This window comes from Protopterus annectens, chromosome 3.part1 (genome assembly GCF_019279795.1).
Source record: "Protopterus annectens isolate FY-2018-M chromosome 3.part1, PAN1.0, whole genome shotgun sequence".
Taxonomy (NCBI): domain Eukaryota; kingdom Metazoa; phylum Chordata; order Ceratodontiformes; family Protopteridae; genus Protopterus; species Protopterus annectens.
In genome coordinates, this window is record NC_056732.1 from 84,306,677 (window position 1) to 84,323,852 (window position 17,176).

Here is a 17,176-nt window from a genome sequence, read left to right on the forward strand (position 1 = left end):
TCAGTCCTGTGTCCTCTCTTGTTTGGTATCAACTTCTCTGAAGTACAGGCTAACACAGAAGGTCTTTGGCTAACGAAGTTCGCAGATGACTGCAAACTAGGAGCCATAATCAAAACTCCTAATGATGTGGACATCCTACAAAAGGGCCTCACTGAGACAGATGCCTGGTGTCAAAGCCATGGCCTCAAGCTCAATGCCAAAAAGTGCATTGTCATCCCCTTTGGTAAAAATTCTGTACCCATAAACTACAACATAGGCGGTAGTATACTTAACACCGAAAGTGTGATAAGAGACCTTGGGACACCGGTGGACAGTAGTCTCTCCTTTGATAATCACATCGCCACAGTAGTCAGGAAATCCTTCTACATGGCACACCTCATCACAAAAGGTTTCTCATCCAGAAAAAAATAAGTAATTGTTCCCCTCTACTCATCACTCATTAGACCCCTTATAGAGTACAATGCCCCTTTTGGTATGTACCTCACAAGACATCTACAACAACTGGAAAGGCTGCAAAAATACCACAAAAAGAGGATTACCGGCCTCAACAAGATGCCCTACGCAGACCGTCTCAAAAAACTACAGCTTTACTCTGTCGCATATCGCCTACTCAGAGGTGATCTCTGCCTAACATACAAAGCTATGTCAAACCCAGAGCTGGTGGACATGCTCCACTTAAAGAAATCCCAATCCCTCTGAGCTACAATCTCTAGGAACCTAAACCTTGTCACCACAATAAATAGAACATGCCAGAGGGATAGATTCCTGTCCCAGAGACTTCCCATACTCTGGAATAAACTACCTATCTATATCAAACAAAGCTCCTCATTAGCACTCTTCAAGAAAAATCTTGATGATTGGATGGGAAATAGGAAATTCATCCCAGGGATCACCTCTGTGACTCTGCTTGACAGTGGCACAGGAAAATCATTTTCTTGGGTGGCAAAAGTCAGGGTACCTTTTTGGCTGGGTTTGTATAGGCCCTAGGGTGGATAGCTTAGTACCTACCTATGAACCTATAATGATTTAGAAAGTAAAATGTCATTGGTATTCAGATGCCATATAGCTAAAAACAATGGTATGTCCTAAAGGTATCATTTGCATATATCCCATGGGTCTACACTCAAGAAGGTTTAAAGTTTTACACAGTGAAGACTCTATCTTGGCAGGGTTTTTGTTGTAGTTTTTACTGATAAGTTTGTCTGTGTGACCTTTTTACCATTTCGTTTACACACACTCACACACACACACACACACACACATATATATATATATATATATATATATATATATATATATATATTTGCATCACTTATAAAAGTGCAATCATGTGTGTGCATACATATTTGTTTGCATGTGTTATTGACTGTGTGGGTCACGTGTGTGTTTATGAGTGTTTAGAAGTGCAGGTGTAGTTGCAAGTGTGTGTGTGTGTGTGTGTGTGTGTGTGTGTGTGTGTGTGTGTGTGTGTGCATCTTGACAACTCAAAGCAAATTTCTAAGCATTTTTATAAATTTGTGAGACTAGGAAACTGGAGTTAGAGATCATATGCAGGAGATCCAAGATGGCGGGTATCATATAAGTACCTTAACTTCATGGCTCCTGACTACTTTTAATGATTACTGGACATATAGCCTATAATTGTAATGAAAATAGAACTAATAGACTTTTTCTAAGTTACTACAACTCAGTCTATAAGATATAAATATAGAGTTATGCTTCGTTTCTGCGAAAAGATAAAATCAATCCTTCAGCTTAACTCCTAGAAGTACAGAAATGTGGAAACAAGGGGCCTATAATCCTTCCTAACCTAAAATGTATCTCCTAAGATGTCAACTGAAATAGAAGGAATGGATGCTCAAATAAGCAAAATAAAATTATTGGCTGTAACACCACCTGAAAAAGAAATCACAATTAAAAGACCTATAAAGAGTAAACAGCAAGAAAGCCTTAAATCTTCTACAAAATCAAAGATCGAACAATTTCCTGGCTTTGAAGATTTAAAATTGGCACTTCAACCTTTACAAACAGCAGTTCAAAACTTTTCAGACCAATTGTCATCTTTTGGAAATACTATTAATCGAATAGCCTTCCGACTAGAATTAACTGAGGCTAGAGTTTCAGAGAATGAAATAAAAATTGACCAGATGCAAACATTTTGCGATAAAAAATAACAATTTGATCTAGGAGCTTCAACAAAAAATACTTGATTTAGAAGAGAGAAATAGGCATAACAACATTTTCATCAGAGGAATCTCGAAGAGCTATGAGCATCCACAATTAATAGAAATCATCAAGCAGATACTGGGCTGCCCATTTGATAACTCTCCAGAAATTAATAAAATAGTAATGGAAAGAACACATCAGGCTGTCCGCTCATCACAAATACCTAATAAACCCAGGCAAATATATGTTGAATTCTTAAACAACCAAAACATTGTTAAAATTTTAGCAGCAGCAAGGAAAAAAAAGTATTTCCTGGAATGGCAGCAATTTAACATATACGCAAGATTTACCATATCCAGTTAAACAAATAAGGCAACAATTGGCATAGTTTTGTTCTTACCTAATCACCAAGAAGATTAAATTCAAGATGCAGTACCCAAATAGTTTGTCCTTTCAGTACAATGATAGTAAATTATCAATTGACCTTATCAAAGATGTAAAATCAGAGTTCCTGAAGACATTTAATGAACTTCCAGAAGTAAAGTTATTACCGCTTCATATACAGTGTAAACAAAGGTCGGATCTCAAAATCCCATGTTATAAATTAATAAAAAATAAATTCTGGGTGATCTTTTCTTTCCTGTGGTGAGGGGCAGGAACCTGCGACCCGAAGAGGTATTGAGATGCCGTAAACAGTTGTAAGGTCTTGACTGCTGCACTCCTACTTCTGACCCATTCACTTCCTCACTTTCCAGTCCCTTTTGGAGGAATTGACAGCAACAAAGTTTTGTATTCAAATGTATGGTAACAACAGATCTTCAACTATGACTTTAATAGTGGATTATGATATTCTGGTACTTGTTAAGACCTAATAAGTGTAAAAGGTAGCAGTTTACTAATAAATAGAAGCAGATGTTTATGAAAGGGCAGAACTCTCAATTTAATGTTTTGAATTGCTTTAAATTGTTGGTAGCCAGTTTAGAGTGTTATGCCTATGCTGCATAATCTTTTTAAGTTAATCTTTAATAATAATTATGTAACCAATTAGACATTATAGTAAGATAGGGGTGTGTGTTGTCAACCCAGAGGAAAGAATAAATGAAGGAATAGATATGAGAAAAAGAAAAGAAAAGAAGGAGAAGCAATAGAAGTGAAACACCAAGGTCTGAGTCTTTATTTTCTGCATCAGAACTGTCTTGTCTGGACATTTATTTTACTAGAGGAAAGTTGCCTTGCTTTAAAGTTATTTATGGTCTTACAGTCTTATGCATTGTGGTGCTCCCCTCATCTGTTATTTGTTATATGCTTCAGGGTGACCATTGTCTAAAAATACATTATGTCTGTCACATTTGTTTTACAATGTTATATTGAATAGTTCATTCTTCTTTTAGAGTTTAATTATAGTGTGAGTTAAGTTTATTGATACTGTACTGTCCTTTGAGGTATTGGAAAGAGAGGAAATGGGGGAAAATAAGTAAAATTGCCATTTTAATTGATTATTTTAAAACTTGTACTAAAAGGGATGTAACAGACTTTGTCATTCGCAGCTTCAAGTTATGTTGCTCTATGGTATATATATCATGTTAACATTCTTTAGAGGGTTATTTAATGAGTTAAAAGGGAAATGTGTTCCTAAGTTTGCGTTGTTGAAGCTAAAAATATAACAAGGTTTAGGTAGTTTTGCGACTCAAAATGAATTTGTTTTCTCAACTTATATAAAGGCTATAATCTGTTTGAATGCTATATACTCTTGATATTTCTGCTAATGCAATAGAGTTAATTTTTAGTGACTATTTTAAGATATTGCTCTGTTATGCAGTTGGTGAAAATTCTTTAGTTTAATTAATCTTCTGAACTTAAATTAGTATTGACTTGTATGTCATATAAATATAATGCTAATTCTTACTCTTTCTTCCTATTGTTCACACTAGGGTGAAGATGCTAGGTAACAATAATATGGTTAAGGGCTAAGTGCTAAAACAATGGTATATCTAATTGGCTATACGTTTTCTTGTAAGTGAGCTGTGATAGCTTTTGGGTGTTTAGAAGTGAGGATGCACATTTTGGCTCACATTGTTAGTGCTTTTAGTGGTTTAAACTTTGTCAACCATAGAGGTAATAAAATCATTTAGCTCTTATCTTTGTCTATAAGAAAAAAAAAGCTTTTGGGTGTTTAGAAGTGAGGATGCACATTTTGGCTCACATTGTTAGTGCTTTTAGTGGTTTAAACTATGTCAACCATAGAGGTAATAAAATCATTTAGCTCTTATCTTTGTCTATAAGAAAAAAAAAACTGTCTATTGTAACCAAGAAATCTCTTCCAGGAGAAGTGGGTTAGTGGTAGGCACAGGGTTAGAGTTGGGAGAGTCAAGTGCTATAAGAGTACCTCCTTATTAATCTGTCTAAATACACAACTGTAACAATTCAAAAGTCAATTTTATAAGAATTTTATAAGGGGGAGTGGGAGAAAATAAAAAAGGGGTGACTAGTGAGGAAAAAAAATTAAAGATGTGTATCTTCTATTTTCTGATATGTATGAAAAAGTGAATTATTAATGTAGCTTATTGATTTGTGGAATGCCAGGGGTATTCAGGAGAAAAAAAAGAAAACTACTATTACATTTATTGTATAAATTAGTAGCAGAAATAATATTTATACAAGAAACTCATATGACTCCAGATAACTGGGATCAAGACATGAAGAAAAAATTGATAAAAACAAGTATTGCCTCAGGTAATAAAACTATCAGTAGGGGAGTGGCAATTGTAATTAAAAATTCACTTAAAGAACAAATCTTACATTATGAATCAGATGGTGCTACTTCACAATTAAAAACCCTAATCTTGAAAAAACACTATTATTTCTTAATATTTATAGCCTTGCACAAAGCAACAGGGCTTTATTATGTCATTATATAACATTTTATCTTCATTTTCTAATTATTACATTATAGGGGCAATTGGAATTAATTAGCAGACAGTATGTAGGACAGAACTAGTAAAAGTAAAACATGCAACACCCAAGCCTCTATTGCATTATTGGATTTGAAAACCGATTTCAACTTGTTAGATCCCTGTTACTTTCAAATCAATAACACCCACATATCTAAGTATACCTACTATTCTCAGTGCCAAAAATCATGGTCCAGATTGGACATTTCTTAATTTTGGATATATTTTTAGGAGGTGAGATTAACTATTTTATAGAACCTATATTTTTTCGGACCATTCAAAAATCACAATGAGTTTAACTTGATCAAGTACTGCTAAAGTGTTACTAAGGGGGTATTACTGGTCTTTAAATCCAAATTTACTACAAAGAATGATATCATACAGAATATAAACTATTTATTAGATTATTTGGAAAACACTATAACCTCCTTGCAAATTCCTTATGATGTCCAATGGGCGGCAACTAAAGCTCAGATTAGAGGTTTACTTATACAAAAAGCATCTTGCCATAAAAAAAAATTCAGAAGAAAGGAACTACAACTTAAAAAGAATATTAAAGTGATTGAAGAACTACAGAGAGATTTTAATCCAACTTTAGAAAATCAATTGAAAAATCTCCAGAAGGATCTATATTTACTCCATGCACAACAATGCTCATTCCAAGAAATGAAAACATTAGCTAAATTTACAGAGTGGGCCCAAATGTCCTCAAAAATATTAGCCAGAATAATAAATGTGGATAATAAGGCTCCTACTATAAAAAAACTAGACTATCTTGGTAAATCAAATATTACAAATTCAGTAATTGTGAAACTCTTTGAAGTCATATATTCCCAACAGTATGACCAACAAGAGTATTATTTCACTGATCAAGAGAGGGACCTTTTTCTAGACAATTTGATTTTTACAAAAATTAGTCAAACCATAAGGATTTCCTTTCAGTACCCCTTTCAAAGCAAGAAATATTGTTTACAATAAATAATCTCAAGCCAAAGAAAGCCCCTGGTCTGGACAATTTTATGGCTGAATTTTATAAGACATTAAAATAAATGGTATCAAACCTTCTATTACTAGTCTTTAATTATATAAAAGATCAGGGTATTTCAGACCTATATTTAAACAATTCTAAAACAATTCCTATCCCTAAAGGTAAAAAAGATAGAAGCTCCCTGAATTATAGACCTGTATCTCTCATTAATTTAGAAATAAAAATCCTAGCAGCAATTTTAGCCAGTAGATTAAAGAATATAATACCTAATGTTATTTCACCTGAGCAGTCAGGCTTTATTCAAAATAGACAAACTTGTGATAATACACTAACACTGGACACAATAATGACACTCTCCAGTTATCAGAGACACCCAATATATGCACTTACAAGAGATATGTCTAAAGCCTTTGACAGAATAAATCATAGTTTCTTATTTCCAGTATAACCTTATTTTAATTTGCCAAAATGTTATAGATATAAATAAAACCCTATATGCTAACTCAACTACAACACTATTTATTAACAGAACAAACTCAAAGTAAATAAACATCCGCAATGGGGCTAGACAAGGATGCCCATTATCACTACATCTTTTTAATTTATATATAGAACCTATTTTCCTTTTCATAAATTAAAAAAGTACCATCTTGTTCCACACTTATGTAACATTAAAATTGCTTTTTCAGCCTTTGCCAATGCTCTAAATTTATAAAATCCAAATAAATCTCCACAGTTCCAATTGTAAATGTAAAACGTGGTCAATAACAGTAAAACTAAAACTCACTTTAACTCTGTTATGACAGTTAACAACATGTCTTGCTAGGGCATTAGTTACATCCAGTTTTTCAACTGCCCTCAGGTGCTCATAAATTCTGCAATGGAAGCTATGTATAGTTCTTTCTATGTAAAATCCATTGCAAGAATTACATAACACTAGATACACAATGAATTTAGACTTGCAATTGTAATTCCCCTTGATAGTAATAGTAAAGTCCCGAGCCTTTACTACTATTTTGTTCCCCAGTATCAAAAACTTGCAGTAATTGCAGTCTTCACATCTTGACATCCCATTATAAGTAATAGGCATATTAATTTTTTTGGTTTCTAAAAAATCCTTAAGACTTTTCCCTCTTATTGTGACAAAAGTAGGACTCTCATATAAAAAAGCACCTAACTCTTGGAAATTCTTCAAAAATTTCCAATTATTTGTGATGATCTGCTTAATACTGTACATATCTACTGAATTTTCCAATGTACAACTCAGATTATAATCTACTCCTTCACTATTTCTTTCAACATCCTTTATTGTCCCTTTCTTCCTCACAGCTTTAATTTTATCTATTGCTTCACTTATTACCCCAATAGGGTAACCCCTGATTAAAATTTTTTTTCTTAACATCTCACATTCTTCCAAAAAATACTCATCTTCATCAGTGAGTCTATTTATTCTATCAAGCTGACCAAACACAATATTATTTTTCAAGCTCAGACTGTGTAAACTGCTATATTCCAAGTAGCTGTTACTCTGGACATCTTTTTTAAAAATTTTAGCCAAGATTTTTCCCCCTTTAAATGCAGACAAGAGATGGGATGCAAAAGTGGATTTAAACTGGAAAGAATATGCTTGGCAAGTGAGGCTAAACACAAGTGCAGATCCAGGTATGAATGATATGGAAACTTTTAAAGCAGTGTTATACAAGAAAGGGTTAAAACACTGCCAATGTTTTGGGCCATGTGACTTGAGCAAAGTATAAATGTGAATTTTGTATGTGTGACAGCCAGGTCTGAAGAAGTTCTTTATGAATGAAAGCACCTACCGGTTGTTTTTTGTTTTAATAAATACTGAGTGTTTTATTGTCATTCGAACTGCGTATTGGATTTATTACATTTACAGTGATCTAAATATATAATTTTCCTTAGCTAATGCTGATTTGAATAAGATATTAGATTCTATTAATAGATTCTCAAAAATTTCCAATTATAAAATTAAACCTGCTAAATCCTCTATATTCCCATTACATCCTTCATGCCATATTGGCCCATTTTCCTGGATTAGGAAATAAAACTTAAATATTCTTTAAAATACATTGGGATTTCTTTCCAATATGATCAAAGCCTCTTTCTTCAGAATAATATTCTAAAATTGTTTTCAGAAATTGAACAAGACGTTCAGAGATGGACTGTACTAAAACTGTCCTTCCTTTCAAAAGTTGCAGTCATTAAAATGAATATCCTTCCAAGATTGTTATATCATCTCAGGGCTTCTAATATTATAATTCAAAACAATCTATTCAAGAAAGTAAATACACTTTTATCCAAGTTTATTTGCTATTCTAAATCAATTAGAATTAAGTTACCAAAAACTAATTAATCCGAAAGAAAATGGAGGGATGAGATTACCTGACTTTAGACTATATTATGATATTATATGTTCAAGTAGAATTATAAAAATACCAGAATTTGATCTGAGAAAGAAAGAATGGTAATTGTCTGGGCAAAAAATTTGGTATGACTATATTAAAGGTCCTTCCATTCCTTAGCAAATATAGTTTTAAAACTTTCAAAATTCATGCTTCGTTAAAGTTCAGTATATTAAGATTACAAAAACTGTTGGATTCTCTAGATTTAACTAAATCATTCTTCATGTTGCAATCACTACATTTAAACCCAAACATTATTTTAAATAATGACATGTTAAATTTAAAGAAGTTCCCTCTTATTAAAGAGAAAAAACTTTGGGACATCTGTGTTTTTAGGAATAACTGTCTGGATGATATAAGGAATTCCTTAAAGCTTCCTAGGGGCTATACCATAATTTTAAGACAAGTTATGGAATTAACTGTTTCACTGACAAGGGAATTTGAAATTAATGTTAGTAGTATCAATACATGTAAATCATTATGGAAACTATTACAACTTAATAAAACAAATGTTATCAAACTCATATAAACTGATTATTCAGCTTAGATATCAATCTTCCATCATTATGTCAAACTATTGGTTGAAACAAAATCCTACATACATGGATAGTCAGAAATCTCAGGCCATTAAAGCTACACTGAAATTAACCCCCTTTAAAATACTTATCTATACCCAATTAATGATCACTAATAATGCCTATGTAACTCCAGTAATAATGAACAATTTTAATGCAAAAGTCTCCCCTAATTGCCCACATAACCAATTACAGAAAACAGATCTGATTCATATCTTCTGGAACTGTAAATGTACATATAAAGTCTGGTGTTCACTGAGAGTTAGGCTTGAGAAGATGAGTTATGGAAAATCCACACTCTCATGGGAATTTGCATTATTACATATTACCTCCCTAAATCTCCCAAAACTAAAATTGCATATTTTGATTACCCGCTTCTCATTGTTAAGACTATACAGCTCTCAGAACTGATTAGATAGGAGTTAGTGTTCATGGACAAGCTTCAGACAAATGGCAATCAAGTACATATTAACACATAAGTTGATAGCAAAGAGCCCTAATAAATGTGTGTATTTTCTCCAATACTGGATGTTCCTCCTTGATATTATCTTAACCTAAGCTAGGCAGACATCAGTATTTTATTGTGTTTTAGTTATCAGGGCAAATTCTGTTGCTTTAATGACAATAGGATGTATGAGTCTAATCTCATGTGGTAGGAGAGTAGGTCAAATAAGAACACATTTGTGTTTACTCTAAAATAGCACTTATTGTACATATTATATATGTTATCATGTTTTATCTTTGGTTTACTTTCAACACTTCCTGTTTTATAGTATTATTTTGTTTTATATCATATTGTGTATAAATGAACAATATCTTTATTATCATTATATCACCTATTGAAGGTTTTATGAAAATTCATGATCTAAAAGGGAATAAAATATTTGAAAGAGATCATATGCAATTTTTTTCCTGCTGTTTCTTTTTTGATGTATATGCTTTAATCAAGTAAAGTGGGCTTTTGTGATGCTAATATATGCTGATTCTGTTTTAGCAAATTCAGTGGAACTATATTCAGTAAGTGTAATGCAGATTCTATTTTAGCAAATTCAGTGGAACTATATTCAGTAAGTGTAATAAAGTTGTTTGTATTTTCTGAATGATGAACAACTGCTAAATTACTTCCTGAATATGCATCATCTGCCCCAACCTTTTAATGATGTAATAATGAGTATCCATGTTTTTTGTAGTTTGTAGCAGATTTCAGTTCAAAGTGATGCAGAATGCAATGCAATCAGTCACTCAGACAACAAACCAATAAATAAAGGAATTTTGTACTTTAAACTACTAAATCTTAAAAACATTTTCACCTCTGCCAGCCAGACTCCATAAAGAAATCTCATATGTTAACCTAGGGCACTATTCACAAACAGCTCTCACCGTCACAACTCCTAGAGCTAACCTCCTCTGTACTAAATTTGCCTGTCTTCCATTACTGCCTCCTTTTGGCAATGTCTGTCAACACTCCTAAAAGAAATCTAAAGTAGAAGGAGGCACCAGACCACAGCAGATAAAATCATACTCAGTTTAATGCAGCAATATAGAACAATATAGGACAAAATAGGTGAGCACTGTGGAAAGCTGTGATCTGGTGCCACCTTCTACTTTGGATTTCATTGTTTGTGTTTTTGGAGGGCCCGTCTGCCTGCACTATACACTTGTTTTTTTTTTTGCTCTATACTCCTAAAAGAAAGCACCATATTGAGATGAGAACTTAAAATGTACCTGGTACAACAATCCAACTTTTCCTACTTCTCCAATGGCCATGATCCTAACTCCTATAATATTTCTTTTTACTCTATTTGACCTTGCTTTACTCCTCTGCTTCTGCTTTCCCACTGACTTCTGACATATATTGTAAATAATGCATATACTGGTAATTTTAAATTTATATTAGATGCATACTGCATTACTTATCCTATGTTAGATTAACTTCAAACTTTTTATATTGTCTTAATCTCCGTATGTATTCTAATAACAGTCTACATTTTTTATAAAACATTCTGTTTATAAATAGAATAAATACAGAGGATTATGACTGGGTCTCTGATCTTAATCGGCTTATTATGTGTTTGAAACATGTATTGGAAAAATTCTCCAAAAGAGCAAAACTAGAGAGCTGAATTTTGTCATTCATGTTAAGAACACATATTAAAAGTTATGATTGATCACCTGATCAAAATTCTTTGAAGTGCATGAAGCTTTATCTGTTCCATGTGTTGCCATTTACAGGGGAAAATGAAAGGAAAGAGAAACTGTAGGATAGTATGCCAGATTTCAAGTTGGTAAAGTACCAGCACTGTTAAACATACAGCAGCATACATCTGTTCTTCTTTGGTTAAGAATTCTCAACAAATACAAAAATAATAGAAGGACAAAGGATCAAATCAGGGGCAGTTTTTGTTCTAATTCACTTAAAAAGTAAATAGAACAACAGGTTTTATATCAAAATATATTTTCTGAAGAATAAGACGTATGAAACTCTAATGCCTGTCATTATTGACTGAATGCAATCCTCAGTGATTTACCAGAAATTCAAAACTTTTACAAGGGAAGAGCAAACATATGAGACAAAATTAGGAACTTTCTGCACAATCAGCGACAGCAGCGAAAGCTATGGACAGCATGTAAAATAAAGTGCTATTCTGTAGAAAAAAATAATAAAAGCTGTTAGAAACATTAGTAGAAAACACATTCTGCAAATTTGGGAAAATGGCATTTGAATAGATTTTTAAATGTTGTCTTACCTTCTGCTACTGTTCTTTGTTGGCTGCCACTGTCCATTGCTAGTCCCTAACAAGAGCTCCAGTCTAGTCAGCACTTAGGTGCTATCAGCAAGCTTTTTAAGCATCCTTTATCACTGTTAAATTTAGGTCTTGGCCTAGAGAAGCACTTAACAAGTTTATCATTTTTCCAGTTTTGGAGTATAATCATGACTCTCCTTGCACTACAAATACATTCCTAGTAAAGTGTATCATGCTTGGTATATAACACTATAGCAAACAGCTATTTATCACATTGTAGCAAACAGTTGTCTCCTATGGAATGATTACTTTACTGTACCTTCGTCTTCACAAATGCACAAATTACTATTCCAAATGTTTTCTTTCCAGCACTAATGCATTTGTGGTATAAAATACAAACTCACTGTGCAGTAAGGTTATTACTAAGGTATTTCACACATCCATAGTTTTTTCCCTAAAATTGATCAATCCATTGTTAGGCAACTTTTTATTACATTTTTATTACACTGTGACCAATCATTGTATACTTTACTAAGAATCATAACCCGTTCCATCTTACCTTTCATGTGAATACAGCTGCAGTGATTTTTTTATTTATTGTCTGACTGTGTGATTGTTTTGTATTCTGCTTATTTTGCAATAAAATCTGCTGCAGATTACAGAAAACATGCCTACTCATTACAAACATTTTCTCACAACTACTGCATCATCAGAAGGCGGGGCTGGATGACACAGAATCAGGAAGTAATTGGATAGTTGCTCAGCATATAGTAATCAGAAATACAATTTGATTCTTCTTCTCTTTCGGCTGCTCCCATCAGGGGTCACCGCAGAGGATCATCTGTTTCCATTTCTTCCTGTCCACTGGATTGTGCTCTGTCATGTCAACCACCTGCATGTCCTCTCTCACCACATCCATAAACCTTATCTTAGGCCTTCCTCTTTTCCTCTTACCTGGCAGCTCCATCCTTAGCATCCTTTTCCCAATATACTCAGCATCCCTCCTCAGCACATGTCCAAACCAACGTAATCTTGCCTCTCTGGCTTTGTCTCCAAACCTTCCAACCTGCGCTGACCCTCTAATATACTTATTCCTAATCCTGTCCACCCTCGGCACACCCAGTGCAAATCTTAACATCTTTAACTCTGCCATGTCCAGCTCTGACTCCTGCCTTTTTGTCAATGCCACTGTCTCCAACCCATACAACATAGCTGGTCTCACTACCCTCTTGTAGACCTTTCCTTTCACTCTTACTGGTACCCGTTGGCCAGTTTTATTAAACTAACTAAATAAAGAGTCAATGAAATAAATAAAGTAAAAACTACACATTTTAGAATCAGAAATCTGACTTTACATGATGAGGGCATACTTACACTGAAATGAAATTGTATACAAAATGCTGTACAGGATCTTAAAATAAGTGTGAACTACATACTTATAAATGGTTGTTGATATAGCAAAGCTGATGGCTCTCCTGTTCCATTCATTAATTATTGAGTAGATTGCATAAGAAGATTGGCCTGCATCAGTTAATAAGTAAATGGTCCACAGATCCCATTATGATTAAAAGTTCAGAGTATGGATGAACTCCTACTACTTTTATCCATCCAGAACAGCTGAACTCCACATACTCAAGTGAATCGAATCTACTTCACAAAATATGAGGAGTAGCAGTGTTCTGTTAATGTAGGCCAAACAAATAATAGAGGTGCATATAATGTATATGAGGCTACCATATATACTGATTCTGGATCAGCTTTTGACTTGAAGATGATCTCATCTTAAAACTGAACCCCAAATAAAGTGTTTGCAATTATATTAGTAAATATGCAAATGCTCTGTAGGTGCTGCTTCAAATGTCCATAGGTTGCCTGACCATACATAACAGCCACCTCTAATGACACCATTTGTTAGCTTCACATCGGTCATTGTCAAGCTTCATGCCATCTGAAGAGTAGGAGTAAAGGCATTTTTGAATGACACCTCCATAGAATTGTACAGGTAATGGTGTCTGGTAGCTATATTTGTAATGAACTTTGAACACTCTTTGGGAGTTAGACGGGGGTCCTCTTTCTCCAGTCCTTCCCTGTTTACTTTGGCTTTAGAAACTTTTTTTTATTTAAGGGAGATAAAGGCCTAATCAAAAATAAATAGTCTTACAAGATGACAAGGTGCTAGAGTCTTACAACAAAATATTGAAAGTACAAGAGCAAAAGCTTCTAAAAATTGCAATTGGAAGATAAAAGCCTCTGCAACAATAAAGAAATTCGTTAAATCAAAAACTGAATATGCCTTTTATATGTTTGATTTCCTCAGAAATCAATAAAATATTGATATTAATAGTTAAATGAATTATTGTAGTATACTTAAAATTTCATTGAAATTCACAATAATTACCCTTTGTCCAGCAAATGTGACCACCACATAAGGATCAACAAGATCTTTGCTATCTCCCATGAAAGCCTTTGTGACATTGGCCATGATGCTGGAATTCATTTTTGGAAGACCCTCTGCTCTGTATAGCTTCACATAGAATCGGGCCCATGGTCTCTCACTTGGAAACCCCTTAGGAAGAAGAAGATTCCTGATGTGAAAAAAAACACATTCATTAGGAAGTGATATGAAGCATTTATTTTAAGGCAGTTGCGTATGCAGCATCTATGTTGTCACCTCTACACCTAGTTAAAAAAAGTAAGCTGTAAGTAGTTAGTTGATGTTTACATTAGAAAAATTCATTCATCCATCCACTCATCCAACCATCCATCTGTCCATACACCCATCCATCCATCCATCCATCCATCCATCCATCCATCCATCCATCCATCCATCCATCCATCCATCCATCCACAGCATCTTTTCCTATATTTGCACATGGAGTCAGGGTGTCACCTAGAGCTAATGTTGGCACCGCCAAGTTTCTATTTCCCAGAAAGATCAAATTTATTCTGGAAAAATAAAACTTCAGCCTTTGAAAGGACAACCATTTGCAACATAAAACCAGACATGTTTTGATATTTAGAAGCATACTGAAGTGTTATTGCATTATATTATATTATATTATATTATATTATATTATATTATATTATATTATATTATATTCTTTTTCCTAGATTGTATTAGGTTGTAAAATACATTCCATTCTGATGTACACAGATCTTGGAGTTTTTATATATGTAGCAGGAGTGGGAAGCACAGACCCCTATGTGAAGAGGTGCATGGAAGTGATACCTCCCTTCAAATATGAAATGCTTTAACACTGTTACAATAAATTGTGATTTTCATTGTTGTCTTTGCAAAATCAGTGTTTGCTGTTCACATTTTTTAATATTGAACAACTGTATGATGGACTATTGTCATGTAAGAAATAAAATTATTAAACAACAAAGCTATAATTAACATACAGTGCATAATATAATGGGTATGTTACAGAAGGCTTTCCTATTTCACTCTCCCCCAAAAAAAAATGTTTCTTCATTTTTAAGATTTCCTGTGCTTGTAGCAGGTGTCAGTCTGCAAAGGAAGGCAGACACTTGACATGGAACTGAAAACGATGACTTTCTGTGAGACAGTTATCGTCCTTTCTTAACAACATTGTGTTCTCATTCTTTAAGGACATTTCCTCAGTGCATATACATTGCAAGTTTTGTTCATTCTGCACAACAATATCTACAGATATGACATTGTTTGGACCAATTTTTATTCCTGCATTTCACAGTTTTACTCAATAAATTTGTGGTTTTAACAGTTGCATTGTGGTGCAGTGGTGGTCTGCCGAAGGTTTTTCTTATAGATATGACATTGGACCTCAGTAATCAATTAACTCATCCCTAATTACATCTGTTAATTATAAATGTTACAGCACAGGCAAAAGCAAAACAGTGTTGGAAAGAAGACTTACCCCCGGATTTATTATTCTTCTGTGCAGGACTAGGTTAGTCCTTCACAGAAGTGGCCGTTTAGGAGCAGGATGGCAGCGTGCCATGCATATTAATGAAGACACGCTGCCTCAGCTCCTAATCTTACACGGAGCATGTAAGAGTGCAGTGGGCATGTCTGAGAGCAGAGCTCTCAGAATATACATGCCCCTGCAATTAAGAACAGCAGAAAGCCCTAAAAGAATGAGCGAGACCACTCATAGGTGTCCGCTTACCCCCAGTAACATCCCCCAACGTGTACAAGAGCAATAGTAAACAGAAAAATATAAAGATACTTTTTTTTATGAAACAGATTAAATTTAAGCATAGGTGCACGGGTTTTCTCATCGCTTAGCTATGGTTAATACAGCTTAAATGACAGAAGAGGTTAAAAAGGAAGATATATGCAAATGAAGCAGTATAGCAATAGTGTCGTGGGCGGAGGATTCACCTTACGAGCAATCATTCCCAGTTCAAGTCCCACTGCAGCACATTCCATTTTCCATGTTAAATCACATTATGACCAATATTTTTAGTTGCATAACCCACTAAATAAAATATATTTATGAACTGGAGTACTGCATTAAATGCAGATGTGAGATGTTAGTGTCATAATGTTGCAAAGTCCACAGATAATCACATGTGCCCCATACAGTATATGTACACAGGAATCAGGGATACAAATGAAAGGTAAAATGTGTAATGAATGATAACTCCATACAGCTTCCAAATCCCCCACCTTCACAAGAACTATTAGACATTACTATCTAAATTATTGCAGTGGTAAGTGGGAGTAAGCACTAGTAAGCAAGTGTAAGCACTATTAAGCAGTAGTAAGTGGGAGTAAGCATATGTAAGTACCAGTAAGCGGGTTTAAGCCCGCTTGCATGGGGGTAAGCAATGCGCACACAGGTTAAGCGATATGGAAGCTAACTCTCTGTAAGCATATTTCACCAAAGGTTAGCATAGCTTAGCCTCGTGCAAACCCACTTAAACCCACTTACAAGTGCTTAAAAGTGCCTTAATCACTCAGTATCCAACATCCGCTGTTCTACCCAGCAACAAAATGAACAGCTTTGCAGGTCTTGAATCCAGGACCCTATACACTATAGTCACAGTAGTTAACCACCAAGCCATCACAGCAGTACATAAGATTGAGGTATCACCAAACAAATCCTCATTATAGTAAAATCAAGCCGAACATGTGCAAGGAATCAGTATACAGTCATATGTTCTATAACCTACTACATAACATAAATATGTGAAGTGGAGTACTGAAGTAAGCCCAGATGTGAGGCATAATTGTAATACAGTGTTGAAGTCCCCTATTAAACACAAGGACCCCATACTGTGTACGTAGACATGAATCAAGGATACCAGACATATATATAACATGTAATGAATAATAAATCAA

The 17,176-nt window shown here is 34.2% G+C and overlaps 1 protein-coding gene across 2 annotated transcripts in view; it reads right to left on the reverse strand.

Annotated features, from left to right (window-relative positions):
- Nucleotides 1-17,176, reverse strand: part of LOC122798011 (fer-1-like protein 6) — a 1,810,759-nt gene that overhangs the window by 1,344,938 nt on the left and 448,645 nt on the right. For both annotated transcript variants that reach the window (XM_044066595.1, XM_044066597.1), the window contains exon 9: nt 14,246-14,432. In XM_044066595.1, coding sequence (XP_043922530.1) covers nt 14,246-14,432 — 187 coding nt within the window. The remainder of the gene's footprint in view (nt 1-14,245; nt 14,433-17,176) is intronic.